This window comes from Ilyonectria robusta, assembly GCF_021365365.1.
Source record: "Ilyonectria robusta strain PMI_751 chromosome Unknown BGZ61scaffold_2, whole genome shotgun sequence".
In the NCBI taxonomy this organism is placed as follows: Eukaryota; Fungi; Ascomycota; class Sordariomycetes; order Hypocreales; family Nectriaceae; genus Ilyonectria; species Ilyonectria robusta.
Window position 1 is genome coordinate 341,747 of NW_025764436.1, and position 24,105 is coordinate 365,851.

A 24,105-nucleotide genomic window follows, 5' to 3' on the forward strand; every position below is an offset into this window, starting at 1 on the left:
GAACCAAGTCTACGCCTCCCAGAAAGCCACTCTCACCCCCTGGCCAGGCGATAGCACAATATCAGCCTTGAGCATGGGCTGTCCGCCGTCAACCTCGTACATGTAGCTCACGACCTTCTCGTACCGCTGGAACATGCGGCACAACACGTAGCTCATCTCGGTCAACGCGAATTGCTGGCCGATGCAGATCCGCGGGCCGGCGTTGAAGGGGATGTACTCGTGCGGCTTGGGGTGCCAGTGCTCCCACCGTTCGGGGCTGAAGACGTCAGGGTCGGCGAACTTATCCGACACAGGCGGGTACAGATCTGCCCGACGCTGCATCACCAGTGTCGAGTATGCGACGGGCGTGTCTTTGAGGACCGGCAAGGGCTCGGTGCCGTCTGGTCCGCCGCCGCGCGGGAGCGTCGTGTCCTTGAGGGCGAGGCGGACATTGAAGGGAACCGCCGGGTACAAGCGTAGCGCCTCGTTGAGGATGGCTTTCATGTAAGGCATATTCTTGAGATCCTCGTACGTTGGGGTTCGGGTAGGACCAACGGTGTCGAGAAGTTCGACTCGCAGCTTCGCGACAACTTCTGGGTGGCGGCCCAACTCATAGATAACCCAGGATAGAGTGCAAGCGGTGGTATCCCTGCCCGCGATGAGGATGCTCATGATCTGGTCGCGCAGAACGGTGCGGTCTCGCGTGAAGCCAGCGAGGGCGTGCAGGAACGTGTAAGAGTGGTCGTCCTTGGACTTGCGGGCAAGTTCCTCGGGGCTCATGCGCAGGGCCCGCTCGATGTAGAAGTTGACGAAGTGATGAACGATTTTGAGATTGCGTCGGAAGGCGAACTTGGGGACAAGGGGCCGAGCCTTGGATGTCCGGGCAATGATGTTTTGGATGCGTTGAACTTCGTTGAATGCCTCAGCGAACTCCTGGACAGGTGTACTATTATATAATGAGCATGATCTTGTTTTGGTAATAAGAAAGGGATTGAGGGAGATTACTCACGTAAGAGACTTGACATCGGATCCCAAGAGGAATTCGGTTGCCACGTCGAGCGTGTAGCGGAAAAGCAAACCGCTGATATCCATCACCTTACCATTAACACCGTTCATATCCACCACCTGATCCTCGCCCTCCAGGGGTCCTCCATTCGCAATGGCACGGAAAAACGTCTGCATATGTGCCTCGAAGCAGTGCAAATCGCTGACACGATCGCGGGTGAACTGAGGCCGGATGAGCTGGCGGCTGGCATGCCACTGATGTCCGTCGGTGGTGAAGATACTGTCGCCGAGGAAATCTTTCCACTCGGCATGGAAGGGCTCGCCTTTGCCGTAGTCGCTGAACTGCGTTGCCAGGATGGCCTTGAGATTGGCTGGGTCGGCGGTGAAGATGATGCGCATGTTGAGCATGCGTGCCTCGGAGGTCCAGGAGTTGAAGGGACCAAACAAATGATTTCGCCAGAAGTCAAGATTTTCGTGTCTTATGGTGGATCGGACGGTCTTGTAGAGGTGGTCAAGACCTGGCGGAGGAAAGTGAGTCTTTGAGTGACAGGACGAAGCTTGTGAGTGAGGACTCACCCAGCGGAAAGTACGTTGTGAGGTGTGGGCCGTAGTTTCCCAGACGTCTAATGCGTCGATGCTCATCAATGCGACATATGATATGCCAGACGGAGTACGCGGCGATGAGAATGGCGAAGACGGCTTTCAAGGAGACTTGCTCCAGGATGGCTTCGATGAGACCCATTTTGGGACACAGTGGAGATGGGAAGGGAGAGATGGAATTGGAAAAGAGTAGGATGCAGTTGACGAGTTAATTGCTCAGCGGGAGTAATTAGGAAGGTAATTCCTGCCTCATTGACTCGAGAGTCTAATGCGGTCTGCTGTATATAGCAAGTTGTCATCCGAGACAACAAGACGTCAGGTTAGAGGTGGAGCCAACATAGCAGCAGGATCCTCGATATTAATCCCACAGGACAGAAACCTTCGCAACCTCGGACGCAAGGCAAATCCCGGCATACCTAGGACCAGAACCTGTCGTGGCCGCATCCCCGGCCAACCAATCGCGCACAACGCGAACGAGGAGCGCGGCGCATAACTTCCCCTCACCTCCTAACCAAGACGGAGTCGCCAGGACGAACCGATTACCCGATTGAGACGCCACAGACGGCGTCTAGGGCGAGCGGAGGCGGGGCGTCGGAGCAATTGAGAAACGTCGCTTTCAGATGTCTTTGCGGGACGTTTGCCGAGGCGCAGGGGGGGCCCCGTTGTGGGTGTGGAGGAGCGTCTTGGGATTGACGGCGGGGTAATAGGCTTTGTTGGCTGGACATTTTCGTGTATTCAGGTAGCGGGATTCTGCGTGGTACAAGGCTGCGTTATGTCGTTGTGCTGTCGTATAATCGGGTGACTTTTTACATGATCTGAGGCTGTAAATCTGACATGCTTGCTCCAGAGCCGCATGCTTGTGGTGTAAGCGCTACATGGCAGCACGCACCCCGGGAGTGAATAACGGAGCAAGCAATCTACAATTGAGAAATGAAATGCATATTCCTAACCGATTGTACTCGGAGCTGCAATTGGGAAGCTCGCCAAGAGTCTGTGGCGTGGGAGGAAACGCAGCGGCCAGAGCCACGGTCGACGATCAGGATTCCCAAAACGGCAACCTGGCTCAAGAGGGCAAAGGCCGGGGAACTCCAAACCGCGGTTTTGGACCCCAATCTTCCCAGCGTCTCCTCCAGTTCTCATCCTGCTTTTACGAATAGTTACTCTCTCCCGCCTCCGTCTTGTGGGGTAGGCAACCTCCGTGGCCGTGTCCCAATAACATCAGGCCATGTCCATGTCCCGAGCGAATCACCCCCCGGCCTTCCCCGGATTTGAGACACGGCATCTACTGCATAGGCTCACCCGCTGGAGGCTCAAAGGTGCACTGCCAAGGCAAGCGTGAGGGAGAATCACCGCTCCTCCCACACCGGGATACGACACATCTTGACCGTCACATGCCGAGATGTCACCAGCGAGCCGCCAACACCAACTCCGAGCCCGTGGCGCGCCCCAGCTGACCTTGGCGATGTGCAACAGACAATTCTACTACGAGCCTAGTGCAGTACAACGTGACGCCCGCAACATCCTGAGAAGGCAGGTAACCGGCCCTGCGGCACAACTCGAGGCTCCGTCCGGCGTGGGCTGAATCGTACCCCCACTTCTCGGAGCCGAAGCCCCCGCCCGGGTCCCCGGTCGTCCCGTTCCGTATCGTCCCGGTCGTTTCGCTCTCTAACTCACGCTCCGGCTCACCCTCAAACCTACAACATACGACATAGTCATCACAGCAGCATTGGAAATGCCACAAGAAACACACTGAGACGAATTAGAAACTATTGATTCATTTGTCGTAAGATCAGACTCCTTGAGAATGCAGGTATGTATGTATGTACATGATGAAGAGAAATCAATAACTGACGTGAGCTCGCGCGCCCTTTAAGAAAAGGTATAGGCGCACTCCCCTGCATCGCCCTGAGTGCAGAACGGCATCTGCACCGGCGAAGCGCGCACGCCTCGCGCAACCATGCGCTCGCGCATCTCCGCCAGCCGCGGCGCGGCATCGTACTGAGACCGGTTCTGGCCGCCCGAGTCTGTTCGTCCAGACCAGAGCACCTCACCAGCCGCACTTGCTCGCGGCCACACCAGCGAGTCCAAGTTGACGGCGTCGATGGTCTCGGACCAGACCGCCACCTCGCCGCCGAGCACCCGCTTCGCCGCCTCCTTGGACAGCCCGGCGGTAGGGTCGTGGGAATAGATGAGACGCCAGCTCTTAGAGGGGCCACACCAATCGTTAAAGGGGTAAAAGGTTTGGAAAGCTTCGCCGTTGTCAAAGTTGAGCCACTGACCACGGCCACAATCAAGGTACTGTCATACTTCATTAGCATGGCGCTCTCATCAGGAAAAGAGACCAAGGTACTTACCCAGAAGTTGTAGTCACTGTCAATGACCTTATGGCCAGCCTCAGCCAGGTCCTTGACGGCGCTTCCGCCCAACCACGACTGGATAACGACATCGTCGCCGAGAGTCATGTTCCAGGTGGTAACCATCTCCTCCCACACCAGCGGGGTCAAACCGGCGTCTCGGACCTTGCCGTGGGCATAGTCGAGGAAGGTCTGCAAGAGCGGGGTGAGAACCTCGGTATCGTTGGACAGAATATCAGGATCCAGCATCGAGTCGTTCTTGTTGAGCTCGTCTCCACCAGTGTGGAAGTAGGCGGTGTAGGGCGATATACGGGGCAACAGATCCTCGAACAGTTTGTCGAGGAAATCATACACGGCGGTGCTGTTCATGCGGAAGGCACCGCAGGGGGGCTCGGCACACCACCACTGGTAGGGCTTCTCATTGTAAGCAACAATGAGGTCCTTGTACGCGAGCTCGACGACACCGATGTGGCCAGGCATGTCAATCTCGATGACGACCTCGACACCACGGTGGACACCGTACTCGTAGATGCCCTTGAGATCTTCAGGCGAGTATGACAGACCCTTGCGGTAGGCACCCTCCTCGGCCAGCTTGGGCAGGGCGGGAATCTCGAGGGGCCACGACTGGGAGTCAGTAATGTGAAGATGGAGGCGGTTCATCTTGTTCCACGCCATGGCGTCAATGGTGTGCTTGATGTCGTCGACCTCGAACCACGAGCGAGCGACGTCGAGCAGGACGCCACGATGGGGGAACTCGGGCTTATCCTCGATAGACACGGGGGCATGCGGGGTGTACCAGAATGTGCCAGAGCTGTGCTTGAAGAAAAGCTGGAGGAACGACTCCAGGGCGTGGAGGCAGCCCACGGACGACTTGGCCGTGATGACGGCCTTGCCATTTTCAGACAGGGTCAGTGAGTACGACTCATCTACTTCGCCAGCAAGTGGCTTAAAGGCGCTGTCATCATCCTTCTCAGTCTGGGTGATTTGGATGGACTTGACAAAAGTCTTCGTCTCATAGACGTCAGGCTCAAAGTCGGAATTGCGCGCTCGGAGCTTCCAGGGAACAAAGTTGTCCTGGAAGATGGCCTGGAAGGCTCGCGACACGCCGGCCTGGACGATTTCCTTGCTGCTGAAGTCGGAGCCGGAGCTGGGGGAGTACCCATAAGTATAGGAAATCTGGTTATTAAACAAGGTCTCAGTATCCTGCATCACAGCGTCATGGCCACCAGTGGCACCGGGGGGGATCCAGCGTACCGACTCTCCATTGTAGGTAACCTCGAGGGTCTGGTCGATGAAGAGGACCTTTTCTCCGGTGGAAATCTTCTGGGGGACCGGCCAGAGGGCGTTGACGGGACCGAGGGCGAGGGCGGCCACGGCGAGGAGAGGTGTGGACCACATGATGAGTGATCGACACTGAAGCGACAGGCCAGTAGATGGGAGACGGACAGGGGTCGGATCTCGAGGTGGGTAAGAAAAGGGGATCAATTGATGACAAGGGAAGCCCCAAAGCACCGAAGTAGAGCGGGAGAGACGGTCTCCTATAAGGAATCCAAGGACCGGGAGTGAGATGCAGGGTGACGACCGTGGCACGGGGATTCCAGTTAAATAAGGCCGGACCGTGTGATAGGGATGGGCGAAGTCTGAGCCTCTGAGTCTGAGGGCCAGCCCCTCGAATGAGCTTGGGAGGATTAATTGGATGGGACTCTATGCAAGGGCCCAAGCCACGGGAGGCTCGGTCGGGGAGGTACTTACAGCGTAGCACAGTCGCGGTTTAGCCAAAAGGTGGGATCTGCAAGAGCTAGATCCCAGTGAATCAATGATGCCAGCCGTGTCAGAGGCTCAGAGCCCGTCCCCTAGCGTGCGGGTGCGCGCGTGGTGGCACTCGAGAGAGGCTGCGATGCGATGCCTGAGAGACGACGTAGGACACGACGGGACGCGCAACGTTACACGTCCAGCAGAGAAGCGTAGGCGACGGTGGTTGCTTGGATCTGCGGTGCGACGATGCAAGAAAAAAAGAGGTGGTTGGCAGGGTGCATACGGCGCAGAGGGGACTGCTGGATGACTGGACGGTGTGAGTGCGAATGCGGAAGTGAATGTGAGTGCTGCGTTTCTAGTTTCTTGTTTTGGCTGGTTGCCTTTTGGCTGGTTGCCTTTTGGCTTGTTGCCTTTTGGCTTGTTGCCTTTTGGCTTGTTGCCTTTTGGCTTGTTGCCTTTTGGCTTGTTGCCGCGATATTGAAGGCTACCTTGGCTAGTTGGACTCACAAGAGTCAGCCGCAGGGATGGGTCAGGTAGCGGGAAATGTCAGGATGGCGGCGTCGGGCGACAAGGAGCAGCAGCAGCAGGCTTACTCCTAGCCTCCTAGTAGGGGTTGATGTTACTCCTAGGGACTTAATTGAACTGGCCGTAGGTACCTAGGTAGGTAGGGAGGGATTGTATCGGCCATAGGGCTTGCTGCAGGTAAAAGACAGGACGAATCCCACCCGTCCACGCGCCGTGGGTCTCAGCCCGCTGCTATAATTGTCACTGACGGGCTTGCAGCTGGGCTTGGAGACGACGGCGCTTGCTCGTAAAAGGCGAGCCGAACGAAAAAGTGCGAGAATGGTTGAAACCTGTTGGGTTGCCGCTTTGGTTGCCCGCTCTTTGGCAGCCAAGCAGCTACGCAAAAGATCCCGAGTGTATTAATCGCCGACGCTCCACAGCCCAGTCTAGTCCAGCCCAGTCCAGCCCAGCCAAGCTCAGCCCAGCGCCGCCTATGGATCGCCGAACAAAGTAGGGAGTCCTGTCGCTAACTAGGTACCTACAGCGTGGTGCGTGGTGCGTGGTGCGTCATGTACCGGCGCCGCTTGTGCCGTCTTTCATGCAGCCCGTCCGCAGCAAAGGACTAGCTCAGCAATGGCTTGGCTGTCTTGGTACTGGTCCCTTTTTATTTTTACTTTTTACCTTTTATTTTTGTTTCCGCCTGATATGTCTTGGCTTATGAGCCGAGTGTGGCTTTCTCGGGCTATTCTTACTGAAACTATGGGCGTCCATCACCCATCAGCATCACCAGAGGAATCCTGACGGAGGAGATGGCTGGCTGTTCAACCTGGTTCCGGCCAACCACGCATGCATCGACCGCTCCACATGTACTACGTGCTCCATACATTGCCGTCGGATGCTGGGGTCGTGGCGTGGCATTCCTCTGGCAACAGGCTGGGCCAACCTCCCAAGTTACGTCGTAGGGTCGCCTTGCTCGGGAGCCAAGTCAGCTCAGCTCAGCTCAGCTGCTGGTTGCCGGTTGGTTGCACTTCGTAGCGGCCCTCGATGGCGCACATTAGCCTAACAAGTCCATTTAGAGAACAAGGCGCATGGTGCATGGTACATCAGGCATTATGCCTTCATAATTTAAGCTACAAATGAGTCGAGACGGACGGCTGCAGATTAACGAGTAGCCAGCAGCCATCGAGTCGCAGATATACTGCCCTCCAGTTCGGATGACCCTCTCTGTTTGTTTGCCTGTTTGATGAGCAAAGGGCACGGCCGCCAGGGAAAAGGGGCACAAAGAACCCTAAATAGATTCTGACTCTCAGAGATTCCGTCACCATTTCAATTTCAATTTCTCTCCGCCCCCTTCCACTCGGCAGTCTCATGAGGCAATCCCCCGCGCTGTTAGGTGTGTTCTTGTTTTGCGGGGAATGGATCGAGGTGGGTGGCGACAAAAGAAAACTGCCGAGACGCGACAGGGGGATGGATGCTTCACTTCACTTCATCACAGGCGTCACCGGCCTGTTAGGCAGGGGCGGGCGGGGCCGGGGTCGCTAAGAGCCGTTGGTTGTCCGTAAATCACTTGGGATTCACATGGAGCCGATGTTATAAATCATGTCCCGTACTACAATGGATTCTCTTTTGTCCGTCGTCTCGTAATGCTAACGCCGGCAATCAGGCGGTAAATCAAGCGGTAAATCAAGCGGTGACTGTGGCAGATCGGAGGCTGACTAATGCCGCTAATCCTCCGTTGGGTGGTGGCCAGCCACAGCCACGAGCATCATCTCCCTACTCTGGGATTCGCCAGTCACCGAGAATCTTCTGGATGCCTTGTCTGGCGTCGTAATGGGCGCCCTTTCAGTCCATACAGCATGCACCGAGCCCATACCAAGGGCCTAATGCCTTTATCTAAGAGATGAACAATCAACCATGTCCGCGAATCACGAAGGCTGTTTGAGCCGCCGCAGCCCTAGTCAACGGTGGCCCGTTGAACAAGAGGCGCTCATCACGTGACAAGTGCGACCCATTCTTCTCGACTTCTCCGTGACGCCAGGCAGAGCTTTGCCAACTTAACTCAACCACTTCAAAGCTTGCTACAACTTCGCCCCTGTGCAACGACCCGCCATCTCACAATCGGCGAGACTGCGCGAATCAACTCATATTATCCTCGCGACACTGCGATCGACTCGATTCATACGCGACGCGAATTGCTCCTGCTCCAAAAAACGCGTCTCTGAAGCCCGAGTGTCGACCAAGGCTCGCGGCGATACTGTCCGCCACCCAAACCTGCGACTCTTTCGCAACCTCCTCTCTCACCTTCAATATGCCCGTCGAAGTCAGCCTCAACACGCCCCTGGCGGAGGCGCTCACTGTCGCCATCCAGCCAAAGCTCGTCGAGGTCGGATGGGGAACTGGCGGTGCTGATGACTCCGCCCTCGCCGAGTACATCATCCTCATGCTGGTTAACGGCAAGACACAAGATCAAATCGCCGCAGAGCTCTCTGGCGACCTGTTGGGCCTTGGGCCCGACGATCCTAGCACACGCGATTTTTCATCGTGGCTGTTTGAACGGATCGAGGTGCTCAACGTACAAATCAACGGTGGTAATGATTCAATGACCGAAGCGCCCCAAGATGGCGCAACGGCCGGCGACATGGACACAGATATGGCCGCTGGAGATGTATCAGAACTGAATGCGTAAGTTTCCTTTTTTCCGCATCCCCGGGCTTACCCCTGACTAACTTTTTGGACAGACCTACTGGCCCTCGCTCAATGCGCAACGGTAACGGCAATGGCAACCAACGGGGTGGCCGAGATAAGCGCATGTTTGGCCAGATGAACAAGGCCATGGACCGCACTAGCGATGGCGCCCTTCACCGAGTTCGAGGCCAGACCGGAAGCGAGCGCATCAACACGCATGGGCGCACACCCCCCACTGGACCCCGAGGTCGCGGAGGAATCGCCCGGAATAACAACCGCACGGCCAACATCCAAGCTGGCTTGGCTGGCATGGCTGCCGGTGGTCCCCAGGCGCAACAATGGATGATGCAGGGCGGTCAGCCCAACCAGATGGAGCTCGTCGCCATGCTGGAACAACAAAACCAGATGATGTTCCAACTATCGCAACAGCTCATGGCCGGCGGCGGCGTCCCCGGCAACGGTCACAACGGTCACCAAGGCGGATTCGGAAACCAGCGCCGAGGAAAGTCACTCTTCGACCGAGTCCAAGACCCTAACCGGAACAACTTCCGCAGGGGCCAGAACCAAAACAACAACAGGCAAGACACCAACAAGCCCACGGGCGAGGGAGAAGGCGAGGATGTCGACATGTCGGGAGGCAAGCGCGAGGGTGCCAGCGCTGACGATACCTGCAAATACAACCTGAGCTGCACCAACAAGGACTGCAAGTTCGCTCATCAGTCGCCGGCAGCACCCCCGGGAGCCACCATCGATGCCAGTGACAACTGCAGCTTTGGAGCGGCATGCAAGAACCGCAAATGTGTTGGCCGACACCCCTCACCAGCTGCCAGACTCGCACACCAGAGCGTGCAGGACTGCAAGTTCTTCCCCAACTGCCAAAACCCCCGGTGCCCATTCAAGCACCCATCGATGCCATTATGCCGAAACGGTGCGGATTGCACAACGTCTAACTGCAAGTTCACGCACGTCAAGACCAAGTGCAGGTTCAACCCCTGTCTCAACCCCACATGTGCTTTCGCGCACGAGGAGGGTCAGCAAGGAGGGTTCAAGGATAAGGTCTGGACCGCTGAGGGAGGCGAGGAGCATGTTAGCGAAAGGAAGTTTGTGGATGATCAAGCGGGTGAGGAGCTGATCAAGCCGGAGGAGGAGGGAATCAAGCAGGAACAGGTACAAGACACCGAGGTTATCGGTTGAAAAAGAGGATGAACTGACAGGATGGGGAGACAAAACTGAACATGAAGTCTCCAGGACTGGGCAGGGCTTGGCTGGGCATGGCTGACCCGGAGCCCTATGAGAAGCTGTATTCTTGACGATGGACATGTACTATTATGGTCGATTTCTAATGTCCTTGGCTGGGGAGGGAGAGCATGGAAGGGCGTTTGGAGTGGGGGGGACTCAGTTGGGATTTTTGAGTTGAGACATGACGGCCGAGTGTCTTGGTATCCTTACCATACCTATATATAGAGGCCGTAACACACGAAGTGGCTAGCTCGTGCATTCCCGCATGACGGGTTGCACGATGGGGAAAGAATGCAAGACCCGGGCTCGTCACCCTCCCCACAAACCCGCGAAAGCGTCTTGTTTCTTTGAGTGGAGAATATGGTTTTTCGTGACTGATGTTTGCTAAGATGGCCTTGAAGTTGTTGAGATATGGTGATATATTACGTCATTGAAGATGTCTCGGCATGCGTGCTGCACATGTGAGATATCCCAACGGCCGGTTCAATAGTGCCTAGGATCAACATCAGGTCAATTGCTTTGACAATATAACCATTCATTTACATACAATATCTACAATATAAATCCTAATGTTCGGTCTACATATGTAGTTGTAGACGGGTGCATGGATTATGCCGACCCCGGCCGGCTCGTGCCACTCGCTGACGCATTTGTCCGGCATAGCTCCGTCAAGAAGCCGCCCACTTTCAAACTTCCAATCCGGCCATCTTCCTCTCACAAGCCCGGCCATGCCCAATTGAACTTGCATCATGGGCCAGAGGCGTGCACAATCCGCGGCCATTGCTCTCCTGAGCTTGGCCGCGCCCTCCGCGACCGGCCATGTCGCTGCCCGCCGCCTCAATTGCGTCGCATGGCGCCGCAGTCTCACCACCACGATAGCCACAGCGGCCCCTCTCGCGACGGCTCGACTACGGCGTCCCTCTCTGCGTCTCGCCTGCGACCGCGGCCGGGACGCCCACGGACGGCGCGCATACGCTTCGGCCTCCGCCCACGCCGACATTGCCGTCCTCGGCGGCGGCTTGACCGGCCTCACGGCGGCCTACTACCTCGCCAAGAAGCTCCCGCCGACGGCCAACATCACCCTCTACGAGGCAAGCGACCGGCTGGGCGGATGGGTCCGCAGCGACCGGGTTCCCGTCGACGTCGGTGGCAAGAAGGGAACGGTTTTGTTCGAGCGCGGCTCGCGGTCGATGACTTCGCTCCATGGCAACACATGGCGGTACGATGATCTCGTGCTCTTTGACTTGGTGCGAATGCCTTCTCGCATCCCCCTGTTGTTCCTCGCTAACAAGCCCAACCTGTCCAGGCCCTCGATCTCGGCCTCGTCCCAGTCTCGCCCCCGAACTTGCCGCGCTACATCTACTACCCGGACCACCTGGTGCCGCTCCCGCCGGCAATCCCCTTCATGGACATCTTCCGCGAACCGCTCTACCTCGAGAACATCCCCGCCGCCCTCATGCTCCTGTGGAAGTCCACCGTGGGCTCCAAGGGCGTTCCCAAAGACGACCCGTCCATCGCCGAGTGGATGTACCAGATCAGCAACAGCCGAAAGGCCGCCGCGACCATGGCGTCGGCCATGATCCACGGCATCTACGGCGGCGACATCGACAAGCTCAGCGCCAAGACGGTCTTTGATCGCGTCTACTGGGGATGGTATCTACCGAACCTCGGCTCTCGGCAGCGTCCCATGCCCATGTCTGAGAAGGACCTCATCGAGACTCTCGGGAAGGACAAGCAGATCCAGAAGCTGGCCTGCCAGCCCAAGGCCGCCTTGATCGACTTCGGCGCCGACGGCATGGAGTCGTTGCCCAAGGCCCTGGAGGCCGCGCTCAGGGAACAGCCCAATGTAACTATCAAGCTGAACACACCCATCACGTCGATCAAGCATGACACGATCAAACATGACACGAACAAGGACAAGATCATGGTACGGAACCCTACCTAACGTAGCACCAACGGACCTGAAAACACGATACTGACTGGACCGCCCTCCTCACAGATTAAAAGTGCCAAGGATGCAAAGCCCAACATGTACGACAAGGTCATCTCGACCCTCACCGCCCAGGCCCTCGCCGGGGCTACTCACGGCCATCTTCCCACCCTCGCCGAGTCCCATTCGGTCGACGTCATGACGGTCAACCTCTGGTTCCCGCAGGAGGACATCAAGCCGCCCGGCACCGGCTACCTCATCCCGCGGACCGTCCCGCCCGAGGCCAACCCGGAGCACGCCCTCGGCGTCTTCTTCGACTCGGACATCCAGACACGCGGGCCTGACGAGCCCGCCGGCACCAAGCTCTTCGTCCTCATGGGCGGCCACTACTACGACCAACCCGGCGTCTCGACGCCCTCCGAGGCCGAGGCCATTCTCCAGGCCCGCGCCGTGCTGGAGCGTCACCTCGGCATCCCCCTTGACGCCCCCTGCCACGCCGTCAGCCGCCTCGCCAAGCAGTGCATCCCGCAACACTACGTTGGCCACCAGGGCCGCATGCGCGCCGCTCACGCCGAGCTGCGCAAGGCTTACAAGGGACGTCTCGCCGTCGCCGGCGGCTCGTACACCCGCATCGGCGCCGTCGCTGCTCTGCGCGCTGGGTACGACGCTGCGACGAGTGTGGTTGGCGAGGACTGGCTCACCACGACAGGTCTCGAGGTGTTTGATTCGGACACGAATAACTTTGTTGTCATGAACCTCGATGACATTCCTGTGCGGAATCTCTAGACATGGACTGGTTTATGCCCCTAAGGAGTCTTAGATGCAGGCGGGCAGGATCCCCCCCCCCCCCCCCCCCCCAAAAAAAAAGGAGCATGCATAGAGCACAGAGAGGGGGAACGTCTCAACTTTGTTGTATATTAGTCTAGATAAAGATGCATGTCTATCAAGGGCATGTTGATCAAAAGCAAGTCTATGTATCATGGGGAATGCGCCAGGCCGTCTAAATCCCAAAGGTGGACAGATGATGGGTTAGAATACAAACAGCTACGTGCAGATGCCACAACCACCAAGAATAAAAATCACCAACCATCCTCGTCAACATCTAGAAAGAAATCAATGTTTTTCATTGGAGGTATCATTAAGTTTTCAAAACACAACCACCGCGCTAGCTGGACCGTTTCGCCGCTTTCCTTCAAGCATACACACATCGCTGTACAGCCCGGTCTAGTCAATAACTACGACCTGGGAATCATCACCTCCGCTGAAAGACGCCTCAGCCAGCGGCCGGATGGCGTCGTCGATAGCCGCCATCATGTTCACCACGCCTCTGCTCGGCTTAGCAGCAGCGCTCGAAGTAAGGCCGTGCCAGTCTTCGCCCTTGCTCTCCCAGATGGGCTTGAGCGCTGCTGTGACGTCGTCGTCGAGAGAAGCGCCTGTTCCCAAGGTGGAGCGCCAGACATGCCACCAAGGCTCGCCACGGCGGACCTTCATTCGGACCTCGAGGGTGATCTGTCGCTTTGATTGTTGAGGGGCTCCGCCTGGCCCTGCCAGGGTGTACCGGATGCTCATCCAATCGATAGTCTTCATGGAGAATTCGACATAGCCCCTTTGCTGGGCTTGGATGCTCGCCCATGCCGTGTCGATGTTTTCGATTGCCCTCAAGGCAGGCAGAGACGCTGACAGCCAAACCATCAGGGCCTCGATGCCGCCTTCACTGTTCACAAGACTCTGCATCAGATCGACAACTCTCAAATGAGGGTTACCCATCTCGAGTCTAACGTCAATCTCATCCTTGGACAGATCCAATACCACTCGCCACCGTTTTGGTGGCCCGGTGGTGCTGTCATTTATATCTTGAACCGGCTCGGCGTATGAAAAGGTCACCTCTCTCAGAGTCACCGACTCACTCTGGATGGTTCCCTTTGCCTTGTCCATCGATTCCAAGAAGTTGACGAATCGATCGACAGCCTTGACTCGAGATTTTAGAGTAGATAGAATCGGTTGCCCGATACCATGATGTATGCGCAGACAGAACTCGCCTCTCTGGGGATTGTACGAGACGTCGCGGTCGACCATTCCCTTCAGTGCGGCAAACTTGGCAGGTCTGCGAACTCTGATCAAGCCATCAGATACACACGTGAGGAGACTGTCGGATTTAGTGCCGTCAGGGGACACTGTCATCTTCTTTGGTGATTTGACCCCCTTGAATTTGATTGCAACAATGTCGTTCGCCCATGGTTGCTTTGTGGAAAGATTAAGGCCAGTGCTCGGTCGCACCATGGATGCCAACTCAGTGTTCTCGAGATCGGGGTTGGTTTGAGTCTTCATGACCTTTGGCGTCTCCTTTTCCACGCTATCGAACACCATAGATGGGAAGATGCCCGAGAGAGCAATCTCGATGGAAGGAAGCCGGATTTGCTGCGGGAGGGCCCAGTTCCGACTGCCGTTTGGCCTGCTCTTGATATGATTTCGATGAAGCTCACGCATGTCCACCGACTGCGCGATCATACCAGTGGAGAACAATGTCAGATTGTTCCAGAAGCCATCTGATAGATTAGGGTGTCCCTTGTTCAGCGGCAGCCTGGCTTGGAATCTCGGGGCATGATTCGGGACATTCCGATTCCTAAAGAAAGCGTTAGTATATGGACACTATGAGTTGATGGATATGAACTTACACCTCAAGAAGCCACCATTCGTCGCCGCTGAGGCTGAGCATCACCATAACAAACCAGTTTGGCTCCCATCCATCTCTCTGGAGCCATATGGTCCTCGTCCACTCCCGGGTTTTGACGACAGATCTGAGCTCCTCGTTGCTGAGAGGGCACTTCTTGGTAATCCATCCCATTGTGCTTCCTCGGCGGTTGAGTTCGTCTTCCATAAACCCGCACCTGACATTTTCCAGACAGGACACACCATCTTCTGCCGGATTCTTTCCATTGTTGAGTTGGTGTTCGGATTGAATTGTAAACTTCGAGTGTGGCTTGACAGCGAAGAGACCCGTTGTCGGCTCCATTACCAAAGATGCGCTGTCGCTGTATCCGACATGCATGGTCAAGGACGAGTTGGCCGGGTCGGATTGGGAAACGCGCAAGACCATGCCAGCCTCGCGATTGCGGAACCGCGGGGCCATTTGAAGTTTGCTGTGAATGCTACTGAGAATGTAGTCGATGTGGCGACCCACAACAGTTCGGAGGAGCGTCTCTGTTGATAGGTTTTCGCAATCCAGCGGGATTTCTGTGTCATTCACCTCCTTGTTGTCCCGATACCACTTCGCCATCAAGGAGCTCGATGCTTTCGGATTCACTTGACCATTCTGTTTGCGACCGCTGTTCACCGCGATCAAAACCCAGCTTTTCGGGCCAGTTGGAGGAGTCCGAGAAGTCCAGTATTGGATTGCGAGAGCTCGGTTCAAAGGTTCGACCATGAGTGTGCCAGTCCAAGAGTTCTTGCTCAACTGGAGAGCTTGGCGTTTCAACTCGTTCAGCTTGTGTGTCAGGACAAACTCGTGAAGGAACTGATAACAACCGGCTAGGCCATCCTTGCTGAGGACTTCATTGACATATGCCTCTAGGTAGTTTTTCAAGGATTCGGGGAGTACTGATGCTGATGGGTTAAAGGTAAATCTGAAATCAATAAACCAAAATTGTTTTTCAAAATCTTCGTCTGCGATGGTGAGGTCGACTTCGAATTCGCCAGGGACTTTGAAAGTGACTCGGCCAGAGCCAATCTCGTAGTTCCGGAAGTGGTAAGGAATTTTGTCGAAGTCTTCTAGGTTCAATCGTAAGGATAATAATGTGTTGAGGTCATTAATCCACTTGATTTGCTCGTCCGGCGTCAACGCTGGTGGCTCAATGTACTGAAGCTATAACAACAGTTAGCTCGTGCGTTCCACAAATGGATAAATTGGCACATACATCCGGCATCCACGCAGCTTTTCCGGTTGAGAGAACCTGAAGAGCTGTCTTCAGATCGGGGCTGGGCATGCGAGCAAAAGTCAAATCCCGCTTGACATTTACAATGTTGTCCAAGGCTGCGTCGAAAAGTATGCGTTGTTGATCGATGTGAAACTTGAGGTCGATGAGTTTGCTGACCATCTCGGATTTCCTGCTCCATTCCGTGATGACGAGAGCCTTGACCCATTTGGCGTGCATGTCTTGGGCGAAATTCAATATCGCAGCCTTCTTCTTCATGTTTTCGCTAGACGAGTCGTCCGCGACGCTGGTAGGAAAGGCGGCGTTTCCGTTAAGGGCATTTGCCGGAACGGCCATCTTAGCTAGGTCGGCGATCTTGTCCTGGAGGGAGTTATGCGTCGATTGAGCGAGTCGGGTGAGAAGCAGCGAAATGGGGATGAAGCCCTGCCGGATGTGGCGAATTTCGTCAGGAAGATCGTTCATTCTTGGCTCCGTCAACTCTTGGCCTGGAGGGGGTGGTTGTTGGCGAGGGCCATTCATGTCGGCGCTTCCGTTGACCGCACTGCCAGCACCGTCGCCAGCAAGTGCGGATTTGCCCTTTTCCATGGCATTTTGCTGTCCTTCGGCGCCCGTACCATTTACTCCGTTGAGCTTCGAATCTCTTTCGTGGTTGGTGAGCGCGCCATTCTGGCCGCCATTCTCCATGTTAATAACGCCCGGCATCCACCTATCGTTTCGTGACCCGGGTGCTCCTAGAGGCGGAAAGACCAGCTATTTGCGTCTCCGGGAGTGTAGCGAACGTAACTTGTCGTTTCGCTTATCCGCTTCTGCGTGTCATGAGAAGGAAGAGGAGATCTCTATGGACGGACTCGGCGCTGCATGGCAGTCGAAATCGCATGCACCAAGCACACAACGACGGCGCGGGGAGGGATCGCAACAGTGGCTGTTCAGGCAGCTCGGTGCCGGTACACTTCCGGTGTCCTCGTTGCGGGTATGGTCTGCGGTCGGCTTCGAGTGGCGACGGAGGGAGCTGGCGCGGCGAAAACGATGATATTTCGGGGAGGCGGAGGGCGCGACGACGGCGCTCGGAATGTGTGATCGGCTATTCGCGTGCGATGGCGTCTGATGTCGAGTCTAAGAGTGTAGCGAGGGTTCTGGAGACGCGAAAACGCGATTTGGTGAAAGGAGGGTGAGATGCGGATGGCCTCGATGCGCAGGGCAGCCTTTGACGATTTTCCGGGTACCAGAGGCAGATGAGGTACAACGCCGGGGGAACCAGCTGGGTCATGTGAGACTGCGTGCACGGGCCATGCCGAGAAATCAAGAAAGATTGGGAGATCTTGAAAGCCTAAAAAATGCGACAACAAAGAGGGTTCGACAAAGACCATGATTATGTCAGCATGAAGAAGAATCACTGGTCACGCCTCATGGATGTTTGACGGATGTGGCGCCAAGGAATAGACAGATTCACCCAATAACGAGAGGAAGTTTCTTGATTGCTTTCTTGAACTCTACTTCAAAGTACAGGCTTTGCAATTACGGTTCCTAGACTGAGTTTGGAAATCTTTGTGCTCTCATCACCAATATTGCATGGTCCGAGCAAGTAAAGCGAACCGCAAATACATCTAATAAAGTTCCCAAAATCAATTGCCAAACAGCTCGCCAGAACCCCTCCGTTTTCTTGTCTTTTTTGTTTTTATTCATCATATGTCATCCATCGCTGGTGCCTTGTCGTTGAAAGCACCGAGAGTCATGGTCCGAGATCGATCGTGAGCGTTGCCGGTCATGCGGAATTAACTGGAGAGTAGTGTTACTCAAATGATTCTCCGGTCGTGTTGAATCCCCGAAGCCGATCATGCGTCATGTCGGCCGCATTACTTACAACTTGTTAGGGGTGGCAGTGGTGGTGGGCCACTGGTAACCGGCGGCGTCGCTGAACTTGTAGCCATACGAAGCCGTGAAGTCGTCAAGGACAGCGGGGCCACGAGATCCTGCGGGTGGTGTTAGCGCGAATTCAGTCTCAAGTCTAGTGCGGTTTCATACCGTAAGGGTACTCCATGGGGATGATCTCCTTGTTGTCGTCAAGGTAGTGGAGCAGGGGAGTGAAGATTCTCCAGCTGGCATCCAGCTCATCGTCACGCACGAAGTTGGACTGGTCGCCCTTCAAGCAGTCAAGCACGAGAGACTCGTAGGCCTCAGGGATCTTGAGGTCAGAGAATCGTCGGCGATAAGTCAGGTCAAGCTCAGTGACGACGGTCTGCATGCTCAAGCCGGGCAGCTTCGAGTTCATCTTGATGTAGACACTCTCGTTGGGCTGAATGCGCATAACAAGCTCGTTTCGGGGAATGTCCTTAAAGATACCCGAAGTGACGTCCTTGAACTGGATTCGGATCTCGGTCTTCTGCTCGTTGAGAGCCTTGCCAGCCTTGATAATGAAGGGAACGCCGTCCCATCGCTCGTTCTTGATGTAGGCGACCAGAGCGCAGAAGGTAGGGCATCGCGACTCCTTGGGGACGGTGTCGTCCTCACGGTAACCAGGCTTGCTGCCGTCTAGAGACTTGCCGTACTGACCAATGATGACGTTCTTGGGCTCGATGGCAGGAATAGCGCGGAGTACGCGGACCTTCTCATCACGGATGTCTTCGGCGTTGAAGGAGATGGGCCTCTCCATGGCCAGCAGGGTCAGGACCTGGAGCAAGTGGTTCTGCATAACATCACGGACGATACCAAACTCGTCGAAGTAGCCGCCTCGGCCCTCGGTGCCGAAGGGCTCCTTGAAGGAAATCTGGACATTGTCAATGTGGTGACGGTTCCAGGTGGCGCCCAAGAAAGAGTTTCCGAATCGCAGGATCAGAATGTTTTTGACCATCTCCTTGCCCAGGTAGTGGTCAATTCGGAACAGCTCCTGTTCGTTCCAGTCGGGCTCAAGCGACTTCTGCAGCTCGCGGGAGCTAGCAAGATCCTTGCCAAAGGGCTTCTCGACCTATTGGAATTTGTCAGCACGCTGGGCCTCGTCGAGGCGACGGCAATTTCACGCACAATGACACGAGCAACACCCTTGGTGGGGTAGCAGCACTTCTTCAGGTGCTGTGAGACGATGGTGAAGACGCTGGGAGGCAGAGCCATGTAGAAAAGGCGATGGGTCTCAGATCGACCCGCCTCAATCCCCTCCAGGTGCTTGTTGAGGACGAGGAAGGACTCGTCCTTGTCGTACTGGCCTGAGACATAGGTGCAAAGGCCGCAGAAGTCCTCGAGTTGCTGCTCGGACTCCTTGGTGGGGGTCTTCATGTAGGACTTGATGCGTCGGAGGTACTCCTCGTGGTCCATCTTGGTACGGGCATATCCGACGATTCTGACATCCTTGGGAAGGAACTGGTTTCGGTACTGGAGGCATTATTTGGTTAGTTTTGGGGTTTCTCTTGCACGGTGGTCGCGGGGTGTTGCTCACAAGGCCAAAGAGCGCGGGGTACTGTTGAGAAGCAGGTTAGCACAGACGAACCACGGCGGGGAGATACCCAAGAGGAAGGAAGCTCCTACAGTCTTCTTTTTGGCGAGATCACCGGAAGCACCAAGCACGATAATGGTCGTGTTCTGCTTCAGCTCCATGGTCCTAGAGGGTGGGCTCAGTTAGCGAGGCGATCCCGATATGTCCGGAACTCAACGTGCGCGGGCTGTCGCAGCGTCGCAAAGCTCGGCGAGCACGCAGGTGTTCTTGGTGGGGGTGGCGGCACGTACGTGGAAGCGGCGGGCTCCATGGCGGGCGAAGTGTTGGGGAAGGATGAGGGGAGAAATCGCTGGAGTTTCGGGTCGGAGAGAGGATATCGGCCACGGGGGACCAACGACGAGCAGATGGAGCAAGTCGCAAGCGAGAGGCGACTGGGCAGAGCTGGAGCAGGGCCGAGGAGAATCTGAAGAAGAAGTGACGCCCAAGTGAAAGGTAGCAGGGCCTGGAAGGTTTTATGACGAGCATGCAGTGACGGCGAGCTAATGGCTGCGAGCGACGGGGCTATGATGCAGACCCAGGCGGATCCAGGCGAGCTTACCTCACTGCATACGGTAAGGCCCTGTGTGATGCCCGCAGAATCCCACGCCAATCGCCAGGGATTGGGGCTTTTGGGGCTTCTCCCCCGCCCCTCGGGGCTCTGTCTCCCGGCACCTCGCACCGCACGTTCGCCCTTTTCTATGGCTGTACCTATACGTTGGACGGAGAAGCTCAAGCAACACCGAGCAGCATATCCGCACCCTCCACCTCCACCTCCAACTCCGCCGTCCGTACAAAGCAGGTTCAACCACACGTCGACGTCTCCGTGGAGTTTGATTGACGTCTGGCCAGGCCGCCTTGGCTTGCCGCTTTGGGTTGGTCACAGGCTATGCCCGTCTGCCCCTTGAGCTGTTCTTGGGTCGTCCTTGGGCTCTTCCGGCGGCTTCTCTGTTCCGGGTGATATGTGTGCCGCGCTGGCCTGTTTACTCTACAAAATGAATCATTGATCCATCCTGCTCACTGCTGTTGGTCCCCGGCTCGCCCGGACATCAATGGCTCACCGAGTCTGGCCTCGGCGAGGCAGGGTGAGGAGGGGTGCCAGCCGGTGGTGGCGGCCCCGACTATGCGCGCCGCACCCCAACATGGAACAGCTTGGTCCACACCCCAATGCGAATTGGGGCCGCATTGATTAAGTATCAAGGTCCGGCTCCATGTCGGTATTGTCGCCGTGGTCGGCGGAGTTACTCCCGTTGGACAAGACAACCTTTCTGAGGCCAGCTTGCGCTTCAGCTACCGCCCTCTGAGACGCTTTAAGCGGTATGGTGTACGAAGATTGGGGGCAAGGGGGGAGCTTATGAATTTGAGGTCCTGGTCGATTTGATATGCCCCCGACGGCCTAACCACGTAAAAGCTGCCGGAGCTTGCTGGCGTTTCGTGGCCCACTATGAACTGAATGCACCACCCTCTCCCCCATGGACCAAGGTCATCACATCTCAACAACCCCAACTTCGACGAGGGACCTGGCCCTGGCCTAGGAACTCACTTATCAGCCTGGCACGCGCGTTCTAAGTCTCTCGCTCCTCTTTCTCTTTTTATTCTAGGACGCCAAAAATTGCCCAATCGCTCGGACATCTATGTCCGAGCTTTGAAGATGGGCTGTCCGACCTTCTTGTCTGTACCCGCACCAACCCCCTCCCCGGTGTCGGCTCAGGTCAGAAGCCATTGGGGCGGGAAAGACAATGTTGAAAACATGGCAAGCGGATCAGCATCCAGGATGGGATCTGGCTGCGGGAATTTCTTCGTCACGAGAGTCTATAAACATCTCCACTGTTGCTAAGCACATCTGTTGTCTGTACCAGTACCTGTGTGCTTCCCAGCGATGATGCGATCCTGACTGAGACGCAGGACGGGTTTACCAATCCCGCCACTATCCGACAAATCATGGGCTAAGAATCTCTTGCTGACTGAGCAATCATGATAAGAAAACAGAGCCCATGCCCTTCGGCATTCAGGTTGCAAGGTTCCATGAACCATAAGTCCGGCGAGGCTATCGAGCGGTTATCGAGGACAACAAGGCAAGGAAAGGAGCCTTTAGCGGTCAGCCATATTGCAGCAAGCTCCTAGACTCGGTGAAATCATCCGCAAAGCACCAGTTTATCCAGCTTCAGCCGCGACACCGAGGATAATTCCGCTCGGTAGTCGGATGCGGTGCAGAGAGATCCAGAAAGGTCCGGAGTTAAACCGGAGAAGCCGCATCTCAAAAGATGTTGAGTGTGGGGTGATTTGGGGGTTGTGGCTTGCTGCATGTGGCGGTGTAATTTTTTCGAAGAGGCTGAGAATTTTCGAACCCTAACTCCACACGTGATTCAAGGGCACATTTTTCGGGCTAGGGATAGCACACACCGTTCTTGCATCCACTCAACCTCAGCCCGACATCACGACACCAACGACGCGCAGCAACAACAAGGTAAAGGTCTTTTCGGTAAGACATTTTCCTCAGACTCTCACACGTACCTTCGGTTCTTTGAGAGGGCGGCAGCCACACCACAGTCACGATGCCTTCGGAAGCCGGTCACAGACGTGAGTTCCCTTGTCTCCCACCCGATGCGATCCAAAACCACTTGGAATCGAGGAATTGGGGATTGGTTAATGATTTTTGCTAACGCACATGCTCTAGTATACGTCAAGTGAGTACATCCTCTCCGCCCCCCCGGCATGCGATTTGAGAACTTTGGGCTCGCTCCCGCGGCGATTGCCCACGTCGAACCGATATCGAATTTTGCGACGCACGGAACGAAATCGACACGAAAGGATTTGGACTGACAATGATGGTTTAGGGGACGTCACATGAGCTACCAGCGCTCGCGTAACACCACCCACTCTGGCACCAGCTTGATCAAGATCGAGGGTGTTGACGACACCAAGTCCGCCAAGTATGTTTCTGTGAAAGATGGGGATCCAAGGGTCACATGCTAATCATGCCTCACAGCTTCTACCTTGGCAAGAAGGTCGCTTTCGTCTACCGAGGCCAGAAGGAGATCCGCGGAACCAAGATCCGTGTGATCTGGGGCAAGGTCACCCGACCGCACGGTAAATCCATTTCGACGAACACACACGGAATTCCTGTACTGACTCTTTGCTTAGGCAACTCCGGTGTTGTCCGCGCCAAGTTCACCTCCCCTCTCCCCACCAAGTCTTTCGGTGCTTCCGTTCGTGTCATGCTGTACCCCTCGTCGATATAAAAAAAGGGCTTCGGGACGGAGTTGGTAGTGAGGGCGGTTCTCATTTGGCTGCATTGGTCGAGGCAAGGATAAAGCATATTGTCTTGCTTTGAGGCATTCAATTCAAAAAGACGTCAAATCCCAACCCCGAGGGCTCTGAGGACCTGACATCTCGGTGATGATGTTCCCTACCACGCATCGGTTGGCGAACTCGAACTCGACCTGGCATGGCAGTCCACGAGGACCAGCGATGGAATGGGATGGGATCGAGGGCGACTTCAACGACGGTGACTAGGGTACAAGCGATTCAACGATGAATGCCAGGTCGGGGCTTTTATTGCGGCAGCACCTGTCCCTGCAAGCTGGATTGTGATTTTGATGCTTTGGGAATTTTTGAGCCATGGTCTGGTGTCTTATGATGAATCGGAAATGTCTTTTGAACAACAACCACTCGACGGTCGACCCAAGTGGACTGCCAACTCTAGTGACACGGATTGTCCCAGCGTCGAATCCCCTCTTCCTGTCGTGAATGTTTACATCCAGAGCTGAGTCTCAGGAGTGAACTAGACCCCCACCGAGCCCACGACAATATCCAATGTCAAATCTCTAGTTGTCCATTCCCTTAACACTATCTTCAGGTAGATGTAGTTGGGTTTCCCCTATCGCAGGCTACGTTCACCCACCTTAAATCATAGACATAATTCCGAACCATTGACATTATGATGTCGTGTTTGGGAAGTACGTTGCCAAGATAAGACACAGATGTATATCACCACGCCCTTCTGATGGACATACTCAATCCTAAATAATTGTTGACTCTAATATCTATAACAGACAGCCAAGCAGATGGTCTCGACATTCCGATGTGGTTCTGATCTCTTGAGTTTGTCGAGTTGATGGAATCAGCCATCGTATTACTATTAACTTAATGTGAAACCCGTCATTACCAATGATCGAGACATCACATGCAATCGATCATGAATGAGTTTCTTGAGCATCCAGTAGATGGCTCGCAACAATTCACCTGCCATAACACCTGGTCATCTCCCCGGAAGCCCGGGAATGCATAGGCGGTGTGATAAGTGGTTGCCAGCGAATGTCGGTCAATGCACAGATCGGATGCTAGTGGTAAATTCCCCCTTGGAAACGCATTCTGCACAACAAGGTTGTTCACAGGAGCCAACTGAGACTTTTTGGCGGGTCGGGGATCTAGGCCAACAATCCATAACCCACAAGGATCGAAGTATGGGTTGTGACATCGCCACTAGAGCCTCCATAGATACCTTAGGATCTTGACAAGAATATTCAGAAACCTGTACTAACCCTCCCCCCCCCCCTTTTTTTTTTTAGAGAGAGAGTATGCCTCAGTATGTTTGTAACCCAGCACCGCTGCGTTTTGCCTAGTGTCACAACGAGGGAAGTCAGTGGCAAGAGCTAACAC

The 24,105-nt window shown here is 55.4% G+C and overlaps 7 protein-coding genes across 7 annotated transcripts; 3 read left to right on the forward strand and 4 right to left on the reverse strand.

The window, feature by feature from the left end:
* Positions 1-7: 7 nt before the first annotated feature.
* Positions 8-1,738, reverse strand: BGZ61DRAFT_583451 (cytochrome P450; the record flags this gene model as incomplete). Its single annotated transcript, XM_046256323.1, has 3 exons — positions 1,561-1,738; positions 989-1,502; positions 8-925 (listed from the first exon to the last, which is right to left on the reverse strand). The coding sequence occupies exons 1-3, from the start codon at positions 1,724-1,726 to the stop codon at positions 10-12; spliced, it is 1,596 nt and encodes a 531-aa protein (XP_046110271.1). The 5' UTR covers positions 1,727-1,738.
* A 1,715-nt stretch (positions 1,739-3,453) lies between these two features.
* BGZ61DRAFT_339819 (family 20 glycoside hydrolase) lies at positions 3,454-5,336 on the reverse strand (the record flags this gene model as incomplete). The annotated part of the gene is made up of 2 exons (XM_046239260.1): positions 3,454-3,882; positions 3,939-5,336. 2 exons carry the CDS (start codon positions 5,334-5,336, stop codon positions 3,454-3,456), a joined length of 1,827 nt encoding a protein of 608 aa, XP_046110272.1.
* A 3,169-nt stretch (positions 5,337-8,505) lies between these two features.
* Positions 8,506-10,076, forward strand: BGZ61DRAFT_471915 (uncharacterized protein; the record flags this gene model as incomplete). Its single annotated transcript, XM_046248270.1, has 2 exons — positions 8,506-8,879; positions 8,936-10,076. The coding sequence occupies 2 exons, from the start codon at positions 8,506-8,508 to the stop codon at positions 10,074-10,076; spliced, it is 1,515 nt and encodes a 504-aa protein (XP_046110273.1).
* Positions 10,077-10,760: 684 nt separating this feature from the next.
* On the forward strand, positions 10,761-12,909 carry BGZ61DRAFT_440339 (uncharacterized protein). Its single transcript, XM_046244471.1, has 3 exons — positions 10,761-11,368; positions 11,428-12,048; positions 12,121-12,909. Exons 1-3 carry the CDS (start codon positions 10,871-10,873, stop codon positions 12,835-12,837), a joined length of 1,836 nt encoding a protein of 611 aa, XP_046110274.1. The 5' UTR covers positions 10,761-10,870; the 3' UTR covers positions 12,838-12,909.
* A 366-nt stretch (positions 12,910-13,275) lies between these two features.
* On the reverse strand, positions 13,276-16,445 carry BGZ61DRAFT_489463 (mediator complex subunit MED14-domain-containing protein; the record flags this gene model as incomplete). The annotated part of the gene is made up of 3 exons (XM_046250220.1): positions 13,276-14,674; positions 14,727-15,913; positions 15,966-16,445. 3 exons carry the CDS (start codon positions 16,443-16,445, stop codon positions 13,276-13,278), a joined length of 3,066 nt encoding a protein of 1,021 aa, XP_046110275.1.
* Positions 16,446-17,840: 1,395 nt separating this feature from the next.
* BGZ61DRAFT_340852 (glucose-6-phosphate dehydrogenase) lies at positions 17,841-19,568 on the reverse strand (the record flags this gene model as incomplete). Its single annotated transcript, XM_046239348.1, has 5 exons — positions 17,841-17,953; positions 18,006-18,945; positions 19,002-19,346; positions 19,411-19,431; positions 19,500-19,568. 5 exons carry the CDS (start codon positions 19,566-19,568, stop codon positions 17,841-17,843), a joined length of 1,488 nt encoding a protein of 495 aa, XP_046110276.1.
* A 1,974-nt stretch (positions 19,569-21,542) lies between these two features.
* On the forward strand, positions 21,543-22,864 carry BGZ61DRAFT_80114 (ribosomal protein L35Ae-domain-containing protein). The gene is made up of 5 exons (XM_046257105.1): positions 21,543-21,925; positions 22,121-22,130; positions 22,281-22,376; positions 22,433-22,533; positions 22,588-22,864. Exons 1-5 carry the CDS (start codon positions 21,748-21,750, stop codon positions 22,683-22,685), a joined length of 483 nt encoding a protein of 160 aa, XP_046110277.1. The 5' UTR covers positions 21,543-21,747; the 3' UTR covers positions 22,686-22,864.
* Positions 22,865-24,105: the final 1,241 nt, after the last annotated feature.